The sequence below is a fragment of the Zalophus californianus genome, chromosome 2 (genome assembly GCF_009762305.2).
Source record: "Zalophus californianus isolate mZalCal1 chromosome 2, mZalCal1.pri.v2, whole genome shotgun sequence".
NCBI lineage: Eukaryota > Metazoa > Chordata > Mammalia > Carnivora > Otariidae > Zalophus > Zalophus californianus.
In genome coordinates, this window is record NC_045596.1 from 98289951 (window position 1) to 98308382 (window position 18432).

At 40.1% G+C, this 18432-nt stretch overlaps 1 protein-coding gene across 3 annotated transcripts in view; it reads right to left on the reverse strand.

Annotated features, from left to right (window-relative positions):
• SEC24D (SEC24 homolog D, COPII coat complex component) overlaps positions 1-16144 on the reverse strand; it is a 102226-nt gene extending 86082 nt beyond the window's left edge. For 2 of the 3 annotated variants that reach the window (XM_027600611.1, XM_027600609.1), the window contains exons 1-3: positions 15899-16144; positions 13565-13723; positions 4490-4619 (exon numbers count right to left, since the gene is read on the reverse strand). In XM_027600611.1, coding sequence (XP_027456412.1) covers positions 4490-4619; positions 13565-13682 — 248 coding nt within the window. In that variant the 5' untranslated portion in view covers positions 13683-13723; positions 15899-16144. Of the gene's footprint in view, positions 1-4489; positions 4620-13564; positions 13724-15136; positions 15716-15898 lie in introns of those variants that run through there. The other variant, XM_027600610.2, reaches the window with a different exon arrangement.
• Between the last annotated feature and the right edge of the window lie 2288 nt (positions 16145-18432).

The window sequence follows — 18432 nt, forward strand, 5'->3', positions numbered from 1 at the left end:
CAGAATGATGATATCCCACACTTTGAGTTAAATGGATGAATGATCAAACGCTTTTTCTATCAAAAGCTACCCTATAGCAGATACTTGGTTATAAAGGGTTATAAAGTTAGAATGAATAACATTTTAACCCAAACAATACTGCTTAGCAAAGCTGTTGATTTCCTCTCCTGTCAAAAAACTGAAACAAGACCAACACAGTTACACTAAACATCTTTTGATTTAAATAATTTTTGGAACAAAACTGAATAAAGAGAGAAAATATAAAAGTTAACTTTTCACAATTGAAGTTTTGTTTATATCTCTAATTTATTAATGACACTAGGAATAAGAAAGGCAAGGCAAAATATAACAAGTCTTAATTGACACATTTAAAATATTGTTGGTCACCTAGAAATGATTTCAAGAATTGTCAATGATATATTTTGTAAATTCACTGTTTCATAAAAACATCATTTCTTTTTTCAAGAAATGATACTTCTGCCTTTTTAAAAAAGTCACAAGAGATAGATACATGCAATAATCGCACACAGACAGAATGTACATACTCTATAAAAATATATTAGTGGGTGCAGCATGAGGTATTGTTACAGGGTTTGGATCTAATAAGCAGAAACTGGGAACCAGCAGTTAAATTGGGGGAAGAAGAGATTATTCAATTGTTTAAGAAAAAAAATATCTCTAAAACATATTTACAGATATTTCACAAATGTTAATAACTTGTAAAATATAAAATTATATGAATAATTTATTACAAACTACAAATAGGATGAAGTATGTTTCAAATGGAAGTTATGACACAAGCAGCCTCCAGTATTTTTTTTAAACTTAACAAAAGGTTAATTATTTAAAATATAGAATGAGAGAAGAGAATACACAACCATTAGGCCATTACTTTTTGACCCATAAATGCCTACTTATCCTTCATTGCTTAATATATGTCCTGGGAGTTAGGCTTTAGAAATTCATAATTAAATTTTTTTTTTCCCTAACCAACTTAAATGTTGCAAATCTTAGATTTGAATTTTAAAAGCAATTTTATTAATTTAAGAATAAAGTAGTAGTAAAGGGGTAACAAAAACTTTCATTTAGATAAAAGAGATTAACAGAACATTTTAAACATGCAAAGTGATTTAATATTTTTCAATTTCATTACTTTACTAAATTAGTTAATCCAAGGTTACACAGCATGTAGGTATCAGAGTTTAGGTATGAATCCGGGTCTCAACTGGAGACCCGGGTGTGTGACTGCGGGCAAGCCACTTAAATCTCTATAGCGCTCAGCTTTCAAATGAGAAAATGAGCAGATAGAATGGAACGATCCCTTTCTGTGCTATAAATATAATGGTTAAAATTAAGAACCATATGATTTAAATATTTCTCAGGTAGATTCCTTCACTTAACATGTTTCTGGGCAGAGAAAATATTCAATTCTATATTTTAATTTGCTGTTTCATTCAATGTCAGAAAAGAGCAGATCCACCATAATAAACAACAGTCAATGAAGAATTACTACCAGGGGATTAATAAAACATAAAAACTTAGCTTCAGTTTAGTCCTAAACCTCTGGAGAGTTGACTCAGTTGTCTGTGGTCTGCTCAATCTCAAATATTTCTTATTTTTAAGTTTTTAACAAATTGCTCAAGTAGTGAGCTGTATGCTGAAAATTGCTAGAATGTGGAGATATGCTACCAAATTTGTCAAGATAGGACTGAAGTAAAATCTGGATTTTAAATACTCAGTCCATGAAGTAGAGAAAATAAAACCTCTGCCCATTATCACTGCTTTCCACCAAAAAAAAAGAAAGAAAAAAATTAAAGAGAAAACAACTATTTCTCTTATTTTTCTTGCTCACTCTTTTTCTTTGCAACCAAGTCCTTAGTCAGATTTCACCCCATCAGCTTCAATTTGGGAAGATGAATCTCTTCCTACCCTCTTCCCCTCCAATTCATAATTTCTTGATCAAAATAGATAATTTATATAACTTACAGTTACAGATTTTATTTACTAGATTAATCCCACCCAGCAATAACACTTTGTAAATAACTTTAGTACTATTTACAAGTTTAAGACATTTATTCTGCCTCAGCCAAGATCAAGAAGACAAATGACTAGGTATAATTCTTAAATTTTATAAAACATTGCTGTGAAGGAGCAATATTTAAAAATAAAAAGGATAAATTTTTAAATTTTAATCAACATAATGACTATTATATCTTGTTTTCATTCGACAGTTTAGATATTGTAAAAATTAAGAGATTTTTTGATGGGTTCTCTAAGTATAAACAGCACCGATGAAGTGCTATCATCATCAAAGAAATGTCATGAGCCACCTATGCTCTCTGACAACCCCTTGTCATCAGATTGTGTGATTCACCTCCACAATCACTGTGCCCTTTGCCATGAGGGCAAAGTAGCGTGGTAACCGTGGATGCTGAGCATGAATACTAGACTTTTCCCTGACTTTTTCATTTTTAAATTCATTTCCAACCTTTGATTCACAGTTCAAGTTGAAGCAAGTGAATAATGGGGGAGATGGGGAAAAATCTGTCAGGGTTTCCCTGGGAATCAGAATAAAAGCAGATTTCTAGGTTGAGCTGTTATGAGTAGCTGGACTGAACCAGTAGGAAGGACAGGCTACGGAGAGTAGACATTCTACATGCCCTGAAAATGGTACTGACAACTGCTAACACATATTGAGTCTTTCATGGGCATTATGCATTATGCAAGATTCTTGGCATGCATTAACCATCAAAATCCTTACAACCACATCATTATAGTTTAAATTGTGATAAGGGAACTAAGGAACACAGAAGTGAAGTAATAGCTGCCTGAGCCAAGAGTAGTAAACCCATCCTGACTCTACAGTCTATACTCCTCACGGTGCCAGACTTTGTGCTGAGCTCACAACCAAACAGCCAAAGTCTATCTGATGGTAAAGTCCACAGTTTACTTATTTCTAAGGAACCTAATTCAAGGGAAACAAATGTAAAGAAGCAAAAAGATCAACACAATCTAGGCTAACACCAGTGACCAAAAGCTTTCTTAAGTTCAAACTAGCTGTTTAATTCTTGCATCTCTTCTTTAAAAAAAAAAAAAAAAAAAATCTAAAATGCTTGGCAGTTCACACAATAAACTTTTCCAGATCTTCTCCCCTGTGCTCTGGACTGACAGTTCTATTTCCTCATTTTACAAGTGAGCAAAATGAGGAGGCCTCGAGGCCCCAGGAATTTCATCACATGACGAATTTTTGAGCTGGAAGAGGCATCTTGGTTCTCAGTCTTTCTACTCTAATCCTTGTGCCCCACCACCATGCGAATGAGACTAGGTAGGGGTCGTAGGGTCAGGTCCCGAGTCATGCCCTTTGACTTTGTGCTCTTTGTTCAAACCACAACCACATGTAAACCAGATTACTTAGACTTACTCATCCTGTTTCTTTCACTCTGTATCTCACAGCAACCATGTCAATGGTAAATGTTATCCTGACAAACAAGAGCCAGGAAGTGTCAACTTCACAAATGTCCTGTAAGAGCATTAACTTGATGATATTTAAAAGACCAGAGAGTTTTCCCACTAACAAGGACTATTCACAGGCCCCTTGAAAGGATAACTGAATGGCTTCAGCAGCAGCAGGTCCAGATTCACACTGAGGGGTTACTCCTCCCCTCACCCAACCCTACAGCCTAACAACCTGGAAAAGGAACCTAGGAAATGAAGCCTCCAGGTACTCCTTGGAGAAATTCCAAAGTAAACACTACAAACAGCTTTGGCACTGGGATTCTCAATAGCAGCAGCTCACTGGACAATCAATAATGGGACTTCCATCAGGGAAGGTGTGATGTTGGCTCCCTTTCCATGGGATAGTTCCCAGTGGGGTACAGAGCTCTACACATCTTATATATCTCATACCCTGGCTTCTTCAGGCCTTCCTCCAACTTTTCCCTTCCTTAATTTATTATAAACACAAACAGGATTTATTTCCTGTGCTGTTTTTACTTTTGACCTACCTTTCAAAAATCCCTCATTGGCATCTGTGTACCTTCCACATCAAATCCAGTTTTTACCACTGGCCACCATCTGATTTAATTTTTAAAATATTTATTAAGCACCTACTGGCACTGAGCTCAGTTCTACAAAGGATTCAAGAGGATAGATGATTGAAAATTTATTGGGGCATACAGGGCATAGACATCAGAAGGAATCAGAGATTAATACAGAACTCTAAAACAAGATGAATATAATCTAAAATTAAAATGTGTGGTATTGACACAAGTAATTTTTTATATATTTTTTTAATATGTACTAGTATTGTCTTTATTCCTCCCAACTTTTCTAAATGTCTTGTTTCCTAGGTCTGTCTACCAAGTCCTTTCAAGGGCATGGGCAGTATCAAGAGGTCAAACTTTCAATCAATAACATGCAAGTTTAGAAGGCACTTGTGAGATAATTGTAGTAGAATATACAAATGTGGGTTGGAATCTACCTAGCTCACCTTTGGGGAGGATGCCCTTGGGCATGAGCTCCATTCTGGCCAAACTGATGGGGTCCAGGAGGTGAAGGGCCCTGAGGCAACATCCCCCCAGGGGAAGGAGCCCCCAAAGGCCCTGCTGGTTTCATCATACCTGCAACAGAAGGGCATGAATTTAGAAGACTATGAATGTGCAAAGAGAGAGGATGCCGTGCCATTAGGTTAAAAATGAAAACTAGGAGGAGGAGGAAGGGAAAAAATGGGTTCAGACAAGTTCTCCTTCAAACTTGCCTTAACCATCACGGACCTGTCAATGCCAGGCTCTGGCATAGTTATCTGACCACCATAATGATAGGAGAACAGAAAAGGAAAGATCATTTCAATACTAAACAGAAACCAAAACAGAAGAAATAATAAACTTGCATTTGGTAGAAGCACCTTGATAGAACATACTATCACACGAAGAATGCTAGAATACACAATGAAAAATGCCATTCTGGATATCAGAAAATAACTCTGGAAAAAACCAGTATGAGGCATCATAAAGATCCCAACTGTAACTATGGAAAAAAAAAAGACCTCTGAAAATGCTTTGAGTTATAGCATGAGGAAAATGGAAAGTAGCATCTGTTTTTCCAATAAATGCAAAGCAAGCCTTCAGAGTTAATCATTCTTCCAGGATTCCAAATAGTTGGGTGATAAACAATCGAAGGACTCCTCAAGTCATCACAATCACTCATATAAAATGTGGGATCACGTGATTAGTAGATGCTCCTGGAAATAACTGTTTTCATTTACAAGAAGTTCCTTCTCAAAAGATCTTTAAAGCTCTCTCTTTAGAACTGTTTGCAGACATTTTTCTCTTCTAGAGAAATTGTGGTACAGAAGAAAAATCACTGAACATGGGCCAGAGGAGTTCAAGGCCCCACCAGGCCATTTACTAGCAGATAGATGTATGGTGCTAGGCAGGCAAGAAGGTTATATTCAAGTATCTCAATTTCCTTCCCCTTGCTGCAAAAGGAAGGGCTTGGACTAGATGACTGTGACAGCCTTTCTAGTCTTTTAAAAGAAAAAAAAGAAAAACAAACAAACCCCAAACTATGTCTTCTATTTGCTCTCTCTACTTACAATCTGCTTGTTTTGTTCCAGTTCATTCAACTTACTTTTGACCCCACCCTCCTCTATGGCACCATCATCAGTGACCTCCTAGATGCCTTGCGTGCTCTCCTCCACTTGACCTCATAACGATATTTCATACCCAACACCTCCTTTCTTCTTTTATCTTCCTCTAGAGAGTTTATTCTCTCAAATAACAAGAGAATTGACTGGATGACCTTGCAGTTGTCAAATAAGAGTTTCTTATACTATCATCATCATCATCATCATACTTTTGAGAACATGCTTTCAGATGTTTGGGTAATACAGAATGTAATATAACCAGGGAAATGGCTGTATTCATGAATAATATTGAAACTTTCACAAAGGCTTGTTTTTTTTTTTTAAAGAATTTTTTATTTATTCATTCATTTGAGACAGAGAGAGACACACAGAGAGAGAGAGCAGGAGCGTGGGGAGAGGCAGAGGAAGAGGAATAAGGAGAAGCAGACTCCTCGGGAGCCCGATGCAGGGCTCGATTCCAGGACCTGGGATCATGACCTGAGCCGAAGGCAGACGCTTAACCAGCTGAGCCTCCCAGGTGCCCCTAAAGGTTTCTTTTCTTAAAACAGGATTCCTCAAACTTAAGAAAAATTTTATATTAACTTTACAGTCACAGTCTTATTTAGAATTTTTTCATATACTAAGAAGAAAAACAACAAATATTTTTCTTATAACACTACATTTTTATATGACGTTCTAAACTCCAAAGCCAGCAAAATTAGAAAAACATGAGACTTGCAGTCACACAGACTTGGGCTTGAATTACTTCCCTACCATTTCACAGCTGTGACCCTGACAAGGATACTCTATGTTTTGAAACCTCAACTTTTAAACTGTGTCATAGCAGTAATGTCCCCTATCTCTGAGAACTGTTCTGAGAACTGAATAAGGCAATAGGTATGAGAGCATCCAGAATGCCTGATATATAAGGCAATGAATCAACAAATCTTGGCTTCTTCTCTGACCATATCCCCTGCCCTTCTTTTTTCAAGGATTTATATTCTAACAGAACATACATACCATAATTATATGCACACTTGTATTTTCATTTTTGAAACATTAGTTTGGACAAAAGTAGAAAATCCACAACACCAGTGCAAAAATAATAATTAACACATACTACAAGAAACCAAAGATATTCTAATTTCCTAGATAAGTAAGTAAATACCAATTTCATCAACAACCCTCATTTATATGTCCAGAGAAGCAAAAAACAGTTTTCGGAATTACTCATGTCTGGTGTATCCATGGGATTCACGTGTTCATAAATTTCTCTGTTTCCAAAAACAAAATTGAAAAAAAAAAAACAGCTTACATATATTCAAGCAGAACTGTTAGACACCAATTTCAGGAAAATGTTCTTTCCCTTTTATTTTTGAAAATCAGCTCTATGGCAATGTTTCAAACTCATTCTTGTTCAAGGTACATTCAATGTGCCTTTGCGAGCTCTTACGGAACTCACAACCATGTAAACAAACAATGACAGTGCCTTGTCATTCGTGTCATAATAAGCAGAGGGGACAAGCCGACTCTTCCTAGAGGAATCAAGAAAAAGTTCAAAGAGGAAGGACTGCTGGAGCTGAATCTTTCAAGACAAGCAGGAGTTTTCTTAGTATAGAGACAGGATAGAGGATTTCAGGCAGAAGGGAAAACCTGTGCAAAGATAAGAGAGAGCAGGACATGCTCAGGGACTGGTAGAAGGGGCCGTACAGAGAGATTGTGAGGAAAAGGGGCTGGAACAGAGGTTGTCCTAGTTGGTTGGGTCAGGCTGCAAAGTCCTGTATGCCATTTGGACTCTATCCTCAGGGCAAAGAGAAATCGGTATCACTGTTATCTGCAAAGTCATAGTCTTGTCCTGGCCACATTATAGGTATTTTCAAAAATGATCAGAGATAAAAAGAAAGCAGGTTCTTTATAGAACAGTATGAGAATTTTAATAGGAAAGGAAAACCAGACCATGAGAAAGAACTATGCTTATGCCAAAAGAAAAAACTCTAAAATCACAAACTGGTCTTTAACACAGCAGCAGATATTATAGGCGAGCTTACTCAATACCAATTCCATTTTCTTTCTGGCTTACCTTCCTGTATGGTTCTGAGCTGGAAAGATGGAATCTCCATTGCATAAATTCTCTTACAAATGGGGTTGCCATGTTCTCTAAATTCAGCAAAACAACACCCCTCTGGGAGACCCTGGATAGGGGGCAGAGATGATGGTTCTGGGGTAGAAAGGCACTGGCTGGGCGCCTGGGTGGCTCAGTCGTTAAGCGTCTGCCTTCCGCTCAGGTCATGATCCCAGGGTCCTGGGATCGAGTCCCACATCGGGCTCCCTGCTCTGCGGGAAGCCTGCTTCTCCCTCTCCCACTCCCCCTGCTGTGTTCCCTCTCTCGCTGTCTCTCCCTCTGTTGAAAAATAAATAAAATCTTAAAAAAAAAAAAAGAAAGGCACTGGCTACTAAAGGAAGAGTCCTATGTGGGGTGTGCATTTCTATGGACCACGGAATCCCAAGCTTGGTTCTCGCTTTCTCTAATACTCTCTTGGCTTCTTGATACCCTTTAACAAATTGCTTTCTGCTACAGTGGCTTCTATGATCAACAAAAAAACCCTGCCTAAAACAACATCACAGAAAAGCATACCTTGGATTTGGCCCTCGATCTGACAAACTAAAATCAAAATTAAAAACCATTTGTGAAAAAAAAAAAGTTTATCTAAAATAAACAAAGATGTCTTTTGTTGCTTTATGTTGTCTAATTACTGTGGCTAGAACTTCCAGTACTAGAATAAAAGTGGTGAGAATGGACATCTTTGTCTTGTTTCTGACCTTAGGGGAAAAGCTCTCAGTTTTTCACCATTGAGTATGATGTTAGCTGTGGGTTTTTCATATAAGGCCTTCATTATGTTGAGGTATGTTCCCTCTAGACCTACTTTGCAGAGAGTTTTTATCATGAATGGATGTTGTACTTTGTCAAATGCTTTTTCTGTATCTACTGAAATGATCATATGGTTTTTATCCTTCCTTCTGTTGATGTGATGTATCATGTTGATTGTTCTGCAAATACTGAACCACTCTTGCATGAATACTGAACCACCCTTGCATCCCAGGAATAAATCCTACTTGATCATGGATGTATGACTTTTTTAATGTATTGTTGGATTCAGTTTGCTAATATTTTGTTAAGGATTTTTCCAACTATATTCATGAGAAATATTGGCCTATAGTTCTCTTTTTTGTGGTGTCTTTATCTGGCTTTGGTATCGGGGTAATGGTGGCCTTATAGAATGAATTTGGAAGTTTTCCTTCCTCTTCTATTCTTTTGGAGTAGTTTGAGAAGGTATTAACTCCAGCAAAATAACTCAGTCAGGGAAAGACAAATGCCATCTGATCTTTTCATAGGTGGAATTTAAGAAAGAAAACAAACGAGCAAAGGGGGAGAAAAGAGAGAGAGGCAACCAAGAAACACACTCATCACTACAGAGAACAAACTGATGGTTACCAGAGGGGAGGTGGGTGGGAAGACGGGTGAAATAGGTGATGGGGATAATACACTTACCATACTAAAATAAAATAAAATAAAGACAAGTTCCCTATTATATGGACATAATCATAACGACCACTGTTCCTAAGGCACTGTGCCTGGTGGTGTACCTATATAAGCTTGCTATTATGAGCCTCACCACTTCCACAGCCCTACCCTAGTTCAGGACATCAACAGTTCTTGCCTCTTAGCTTCCAGACCAGTGGTCCTCAATCAGGGGTGATCTCGCCCCTGAAGGGACATTTGGCAAGGTCTAAGACTTTTGGTTGCCAAAGCCTGGGGATAGGGGGCAGGGGCCAGGTGGGTATAGGATAGGTTGTACTGGTATCCACTGTGTAGAGGCCAAGAACACTATTAAACATCCTACACTACACAGCACAGCCTCCCACAATGAAGAATTAACTGGCCCCAAATGTCACCAGTGCTGAGGATGAGACACCCTGTTCCAGAAAGCAGTGTGTCCAGGGCTGATGCCTTTCTCTACACTTTCTAATGTGGAGTGTAACTCTTTCTAAAATATACATGGGATCATTACCCTTCCCAGTTTAAAATGCTTCAGTTAAAATAAAGCCTAAATAAAGTCTTAGGACGACCCCACTTTCCCTTCAGGCATACCTCTCACGGCCGACATTATACATGTCAGCCAAGCTGAGCCTCTTGCAGGTGGCTCAAAAGTGCCACCCCCCGACCCCAGCGAACTGCCTCCCTACTTGGCCAACTTTTACTCATCTTCCAGGTCATTTCTTCCAGGAAGATTCCCTTGATCCATAGGTCTTGGTTATGTGCCCCTGCCATGTGCTACCATGGCACCCTCCACCTCCTTTATCTTGGTACTACCCCCTGTATTGTCACTGTCAATTTACTTAATGCATATTCCACTAGGTAGGTAAGTATTACATGGGCTGAGATGAGGCTTATTTTATTCACTGTTATATTGCCACAAGTACTTTGCTCACTCAATAAATCTGTTAAATTTGTTACTACATAGCACTAGCATCCCGTGATGGGCACAAATGGAGGTATGGTCTGTGAGAAACACAAAACAAGAGTCAGCACTGCCCAGATCTATGTAAGAATAGATACTTCAAGGAATCACAACCAGGTTGCCTAGGTCCATCACAAAACCAACAAAAGGATCATCAAAAGACTAGAAAAGAAGGCACATAAGATTAGGAGACCTAGGGTCACTCAATACAGAAAAATGAAGGCTAGGGTAACATAGAAACAGCCTTAAATAAACAAAAACACTGTATTTTACAGAAAGGTATATTTACAGAGTGTGGTAGCCTGGTATCCCTCTGAGAATTAAATAAGGAGAAAGAGGTTTAAATTAAAGTGTGAAGGATTTAATCCAACAGAGACAGTTTCTTTGTTGTTGTTTTAATATTGGTAAATACCAGAGTGTTGCTGATGAATGAAGCAGCTTGTCATTCACACACTCATTTAATGAGTATCTTCTCTGCTCCAGGCACATCTGTTATAATACAGTGTAGTAAATGAGGCCTGCACAGGTGTTAGGAGAACACAAAAGGAAGAAAGCATTTATAGATAGGCTTGAGAAAGAACAGTGGTCAGAAAGGCCTACAGGCACAACACTTGAAGTGAATCTAAAGGAGGGGTGTGGAGGTAAACCCTACCAGGAGGACAATATAAAGGCATGGATTGGCCTTCTAGTAGTGTGGACTGCAAATCAGAGCACAAACCAGCCTCCAGACGACTGATGGCTAAGTACCACTGCTGTAACAGGTATGGTAATGTGGCAGACAAGCTGAAAAAACGAAAATGGGTAAATTAATGAAGGTCTAAGGAGCTTAAAATACAATCGGTGGCTATGGGAAGTCATAAAAGATTTTAAGCAAAAAGAGTCAAAAATTAGATTTGCATGCTATAAAAATCCTTCCGGCACAGAACTGGATGGTTGGAGAAAGGCAGTACTGGAGAGAGAGAGAATGGGTAAGAGATCATTTTAGTTACCCAGGTGAAAGATGAATGGCTTGAACAAGAAGAGTGACAAGAGAATAGAGAGGAGGAAGTAGGTAGGAATGAGGTTTACAATCATCCCAAAAGAATTTGGGAGGACAGCTGGATTGAAGAAGGTAAAAGGAAGAGATTGTTTTTAATAGTGAAAGTTTCTAATTTGGATAACTGAGTGAATGATGATGACGCTGGGTGAGATATGGAATGCCAGGAAAAACAGGTTTCATAAAAAAAATTCTGAATTATTTTGGACATGATGAGTTTAATGTGCCCATGTAAACAGGTGGGTAATTGAAAATATGGGTCTGGAGCTTAGGAGAGACATATGGACTAGAGAAATAGATCTGAGAGACTAGTACGTCATATGAAATGTTACAGCCTAGGGAAAAAAATCAGAGAGGAGAAGAGGGGTGACTATAGAACAAAGAAGGAGAAACAGCAATACCTAGGGTCACTGAGAAGGGATAGGGGGCTCCTTAGAAAAAAGATGTCCAGAAAGCCATCAAGAAAAATAACAAAAGACAGTGTCACTGGAACCAAAGGAGAAAAGAATTTTGTACAAACAAGAGCCATAAACAGTGTCAAATTCAAAAGATGACAGGACACTGTCTACTACATCTGGTAATAGGGCCACTGATGACCTTGGTGGGGGAAGGGTGGATGGGGCCCAAGCCATGGAGCAGAGACTACACTGAGCCATAGAGGGACTGAGAGGCAAGGATGGAGAGTCACTGAGGGAAGTGAGTACTTGCTTAAGAAAGTGGCTGTGAAGAGAGGAAGAGTGAAGAATACTGAAGGTTCTACTTTGGTGTATTTTAGAGTTTTTTGTTTGTTTTCTTGAGGGACTTGGGTATGATTCCTGGGACCTTGAATAAGTCACAATACACCAGCCAGTCAGTTTTCTTAGCTGCAAAATAGAGCTAATAATCTACTGCACAGCATTGTGTGAAGATTAAATAAGATAATGCACATAAAGCTTTCAGGACCAGTTTTTGATCCATGGGAAGCATTCAAAAAGAACAATGTACAATTTTCATCATGTACAAATGCAGAGGGGGAATGAACCACCAGACAGAAACTAGAAAAAGATGGTTCCTCCAGGATCCAGATCTTTACGTATTGTGGGGAAGACTGGTTCTGGACAAAAGGAGGATGCTTCATCTGAAGGTTTTTGAAAATTAGGGGCACACTAAATCACAAGGGTGACTTTCCACAGGAAATTCCCAGTCTTCGAGCATCTTCTGCAACAAACTGTGTGTGGTTGCTACAATCCGGCCTCCCTACAGGGCTTTCCTCACCCCTCAGTGACTTTGCACTCCATACGTGTTATCCAGCAGAGCCCAGATCCTACACATCTCAGTCAGTCCTCAATAGCCCCAAGAGATACTGATTTATACACAGCCAATCTCCACCAATGATTTGAGTTGAATTTCTCAGCATTCTCTCAGAATTCCCAAGAACTGTCTTACACAAATATTTTTAGGAGATTTGGAACCATTAGACCTGAAACAAGCTATTATTAGCCTCACTTCAACCCTGAAACTTGGTCCCTCAGAGCAGCCCCTTGATAAAGGAAGGTGGCCTCAGAGTGCCAACAGCCATCAGAGCAATGGTAGTCCCACACTCTATTGCTCCTTTTTCTCCCATCTCTGCCCCAAAAGCCAAGATTCCCTTATAAATACTGTATTTTAGAGCAAACAATATGTTCAATAGTGATTTCAAGGCAAGGTCATGTTTTTCTTGTTATTATCATGGAGTAATCTTTGGTATATGAATCTAATTGTATTTTTCCAATTTCAAACCTGATTTTTTAATATGATTGCCAAAATATATACTATATACATATAATATACAGTATATATATTTATATACATTTAATTTGGTTTTTTATTACACGTTTAAATAACCTCACACTACTGAGTAGTGGCAAGAACAAGTCTAACAGTTAAAAAAAAAACAAAACACACACTCAGGAAGCTTCTTTTTTTTAATCCATGTTTAAAAACCAAACTAGTTTTTTTTTTTTTTTTTTTTTTAAGATTTTATTTATTTGACAGAGAGAGACACAGCAAGAGAGGGAACACAAGCAGGGGGGAGCGGGAGAGGGAGAAGCAGGCTTCCTGCGGAGCAGGGAGCCCGATGTGGGACTCGATCCCAGGACCCTGGGATCATGACCTGAGCTGAAGGCAGACGCCCAACGACTGGGCCACCCAGGCACCCCCAAAAACCAAACTAGTTGTATTCCAAGCAACAACCAAACTGAGACGTAGGCTTCTTCTATAAGAGACTTTTCCAAGTAAGCCTATACTCTCAAACCACAGCATCATATAACGACCATTCAACACTTCCAAAGCTGCTCTTTCAGAATATCTTATGTCTCTGAGCCTGAGAATCAATAATCACATGCAAGTCAAAATAATGCACTTTACCTGGTGGAGAACCTGCATGAGATGGGTCCCCATAGTGTCCATAATGGGGTGGAGAAAGGCCTATTCCAGGCTGGGACTGAGAATAGGGGGGTGTAGCCACATATCCTTGTTGACTCATTATGAAAATATCATTCCAAGGGATAGCTCCACAAAAGGACTCTGCAACAGAAAGAAAAAAAATGTCAACAAGAGAGTTTGAGTCACTTAATGTTATTCAAAATATGAACAGTGCTAATAAATATTTATAATGGTTTGAGGATAATATCAGGTGTGTGAGACGTCTTCATATCATACAACATATCATATTATCTTCTAAAAAGGCTCTAATCATAGCTCTATGGAACTCAGTAACTCACTTCTATAGGCAAATTCTCAGGCACAAAATCTGCATAACAACTGCCAATCACTTTTTCATTGGACAAATGAACCATTTCCCAGACAGTCTCTCATAGTGTATCCACTATTTTTGTGCCTTTGGTTTCCATGGCCCCGTTTCAGCAAAAAGCATGCCAATGGCAATAATCACAAGTCATTCAATTGACTGACCAGCAGAACTGCCAGCAGTCTGCAATCAGATGTTTTAGGACTTTTGTCATTTCAGTGCTATCCTAATTAGTAATTTTAATCAGGCAGCTAGGATAAAGAGAAATCAATAGTCCAACAAATATAGCAGAAGATAAAGAAGTTGGTAATGGACTTATTTTATGAGTCATAAAATGACTAAGCCAGGTTGCAGCCTGCAAAGATTTGAGAGTTATCAGTGGTTTCTCATTCAAAGATGACAGACTCTCTTTCTAATTTAAGTATCACACCTCTAAGAACATATACACATATATTTAAGGAACTAAGGGGAAAAAAGCAATTTCATATAGGTTCAGGCACACACACACACACCTCACAATACAACATACCCATCTTGATTCTACTCAGAAGCTAAACATCGATTTGTTTTAAATTTATCGTTTTTCCAGGTTTCACAAAATAAGACACATTTCATAGAACTATTCTCAAAGAATTTTTATAATAAAAAAAAAGCTCTGAATCCTGGTAAAGGAAGCAGGTTTTCACTACAAATCTACCATTACTCTGCTGTGTGACATGGAATAAGGTGAAGAACCTCTCTGGGCCTCAGTTCCCTCTTACAAAATGAAGCTTCTAAAGTCTTTGCAAACATAAAACACTGATCCTACAATTTCTCTCCAGTTTTTTCATGTGGCATAGGAATATTTCTCCTTTTGTTGTTTTATAATGCTACTTTTTAAGGTAAAAGTTCGATGATACCTGCTAAGACTTGAAATAGATCTATATTCAGGAAATCTCATTCTTCATTTGGTTTCATTTTCCTATTAAACTTTAAGTTCCCCAAATTAAAGAAAATATTATAAGATCATTTTCTTCTCCTTGGAAGGAGAGAAATAATGAGAGGAGAGAGAGGCAAAAGCCTGCTGGTCCACTTTGTTCCTGACAACACTTTTACCCTCCTCCCACTTTAGCAGAGAGAGACGTGGCAGCCTGAGCTTTGGTCAAGCTCATCCAACCAAGCACATTTAGGAAGTCAGCAGGAGCACACACCTACGTAGCAGCCTGTTGCTGAGTGACGGAGAGGAAAGGCAGGGATGTTCACTCCAAACAGCAGGAAGCAAGCAGTCGGGTCCCTCTGAACTGGTCCTGACAGGAATTTGCTTCCTCACGCAGCCCAGTTTGCCACGTCAAACTTCCTCACACAGCACCAAGTTACAGAAACCTGACTCAGCTTCAAGCGGCGACATGGCACACAGCCACTTGGCAAGAGCAGGCCTAGGATCAAAATCTGGGGAGCTTCAATCACAGAACAAGCCCCAGGCCACTGTCACTGGACAACGAGAGCCAAGGTGTGCTTCCCACCCTGGACCAAGTTCGGATCTGGACAAATTGGGTTTCGCTATCGGATAGGATGTCCCGAAGCTTGAAGATACAGTTGCCATTTTTACTCTATTTCCAATATTGCCTTCCTCCAAAGAGGAAATTAAGTTGATACCGAGACAAGAAAACCGCTGGCCGTGCCACTGGAATATTGTGGCCACTGAGGACCCTAACCACGCAGTCCCAGCATCCCAAGACAAAAAGATGGGGGCGGGGGCGGTAAAAACTGCCCACGCCCACCCACCCCACCCCCATTATTAAACTGCACGAAAAGGCTAAAGGAGCAAAGTATGAGGTCTCCTCCGCTGCCCTGCCACAGGTGAGCATTCAGCCTCTCGCCAACTATCCTAGGCCGGGCACCGCACCCCACTCCGGCTGTGCCTGGGAAGGGGCTGTCCCGCCAGAGCGTAGCCAGGCAGGGTGAGGCATTACCTGGTCCTGGTCCTGCTCCCGCACGCCGCTGGACTTCCGAGAGCCTGCGCTCTGCTTCTAGCGCCGGGTGCCCCCGGTGACCCAGCTCCCGCTGCGGCCGCTGCTCCCGCGGCGCCTTTCCCCCGGCCCTGTATCCCCACAGGCTGGTCTCGCGCACAGAGTTGCAGCGGGGCTGGGAACTGCCACGTCAAACACTCTCCCGGCTGCGCGCCCCCAGCGCCGGGGCTCAGACCAGCTGCCGCGCTCCCTCCGGCGCACGCGCACAGGCCCGACCGGGCGGGGCGGGGCGGGGCGGGGGGGGCGGGGCCGGGCCCGGAGTGCGGCGAGCGTATTGGCCGCCGGTCCTTCCTTCCCCCCCCCCATTCGCCTCTTCCTGTCTGTTTTGTTTGTATGTTTCACTACAACAGGTCAAAATTTTAACGCTGTTGATAAATCAGAGCAACGTTTTCACAGTGGATCCCCGTAGGAAGGCGGGAGTGCTTGCTTACTGAGGGTTCATTCATTCTTTCATTCAACAGGTTGCGGCTTTAGCTATTCATTCATTACATATTACTTGAGTAACTGTGATAGTCCAGGTATTGCTTGCGGATACAGGAAGGTACACGATTCAAGACCCCTAAGAGATTAGAATTTAAAGGCGAATCTGGCACTTAAAGGCGAATCTGGCACGTGTACACGAACAATTTGATGACGTATTCGTGCAATGCTCTACAGAGGAAGGAACGCCCAAGGCAGCCTGGCAACGTGTAAAACAGGAAGGAAAAGATGTCCCAACTGAAAAGTATGGTGAGGTATGTCATCATTGAAGCTGAAATTGCTAGACTTCTGGGTATTCCTTCTAGGAATGCCTACAGATTGACTGAACCTACCCCAAACAGGGATCGATACATGTATAGAGACCCAATGTTTAGCTCACTGTATTGTGAGAAGCAGCTGAGAAAGGCAACATATGTAACACCTGGAACTTGACTTCTCTTCTCTATCTCGCCTTAAAAACTAGGACCATCTGGCTTGTTTCTCACAATGCCCCATGCCTGGATAGAAAGGCCTTCAACCAACCCTAGGTTTAATATCGCTACCACTTTTGCTCAAACTTACAAAAGCAAACCAGATCAGTGTTTTGTTTTCAAAATATACTTTCTTCTGAGCCTCCTGGGTGGCTCAGTCAGTTAAGCATCTGCCTTCCGCTCAGGTCATGGTCCCAGGGTCCTGGAATCGAGTTCCCCACCAGGCTCCCTGCTCAGCGGGAAGCCTGCTTCTCCCTCTCCCACCCCTCCCTGCTTGTGTTCCCTCTCTCGCTGTCTCTCTGTCAAATAAAAAAATAAAATCTTTAAAAATACATACATACATATATATATATACTTTCTTCTGGGGTACAAGAAGATAAAAATACTTGACAAATCCCTTTACTGACAAAATCCCTGGGCAAAAACTTGCACGGGGATGATGCTACTGCTGAAATTCTACATTAGTTTTGCAGGCATTTTAAGTTATTCCAGCATGGTGAAGACACTAATGGTCCCTTTCCTCCTTCTCCTTTTTGACAATTTTAAGGTGTGACACCCTGCCTACATCCAGCTTCAACCCTGGTCAGATTTGAGAATCCACAATGAAAAATTTATTTTTAAATTTGTTTCTTGTGTTCTCAATATAATGAAAATGTTTGATGGAGTTTAGGAAGCTTTGGTCTGTGTAGAAGCAGCACAGCTTGTAAGAGCAATAAAAAAAAAGTTGTCATATCACAGTTATGTCACAATGTAGGAGAGAGTAGTCACTTGAAGATAGGAACATTATGTAATGAGTTAGTTGGCTTGTTGTCTCTATAAAACCACTAAGTTTGAGTTTGTAAATTCTTACCTCTCTGTTCAGGGGGACCAGGATAATTTGTGATTTTAGTTCTAAGACAGTGTTGAATTCCTAAATATTTGAAGTTGGAAGGGATTAGAAATATGGATAACTCAATATTCAGTGAGGACTGAATTCAATTTTATAGATTAAAAAGCCAAATTTCAAAAAATGAAAATAACTTACTAGTCTTTTAGTTGGAAGACATGCCTTCTGATTTTAATTTCAAAGCATTTTTTACCTCATTCTTCTTCCTCTTAATATTACTCTATTAAATGGTTTTGCCTTTCTCGCCTATATCTGCCTTATATTTAAGCTTTCAAATAAATACAATATTAATAGACCATACAGCTCCACCAATGTTTGGAGTTAGTAATCACAAATTTCTTTTTCTTATGAAATAGACTTCTAGTTTGTCCTGCTTCCCTTCTTGTGACCTTAAGTAACCACCTCTTTAGTGACTAATTTCTGACCTTATTCTTGTGGTAGGATTGCTGAACTTCACCAGATAGGAAGGTTAGCCTGGATTCCCAGTCTTCCTTGGTCCGACCTACCCCACTGCCTCCTGATGTCATCCTCTGATGTTCCATGTATAATTAACATGGTCACCCTGGTAATTATATCCTAATTGAAAGGTGAGGTTGCAGGGAATGTCCATGTGCTGGGGTTCTGTGTTCTTCAGGGTCTTT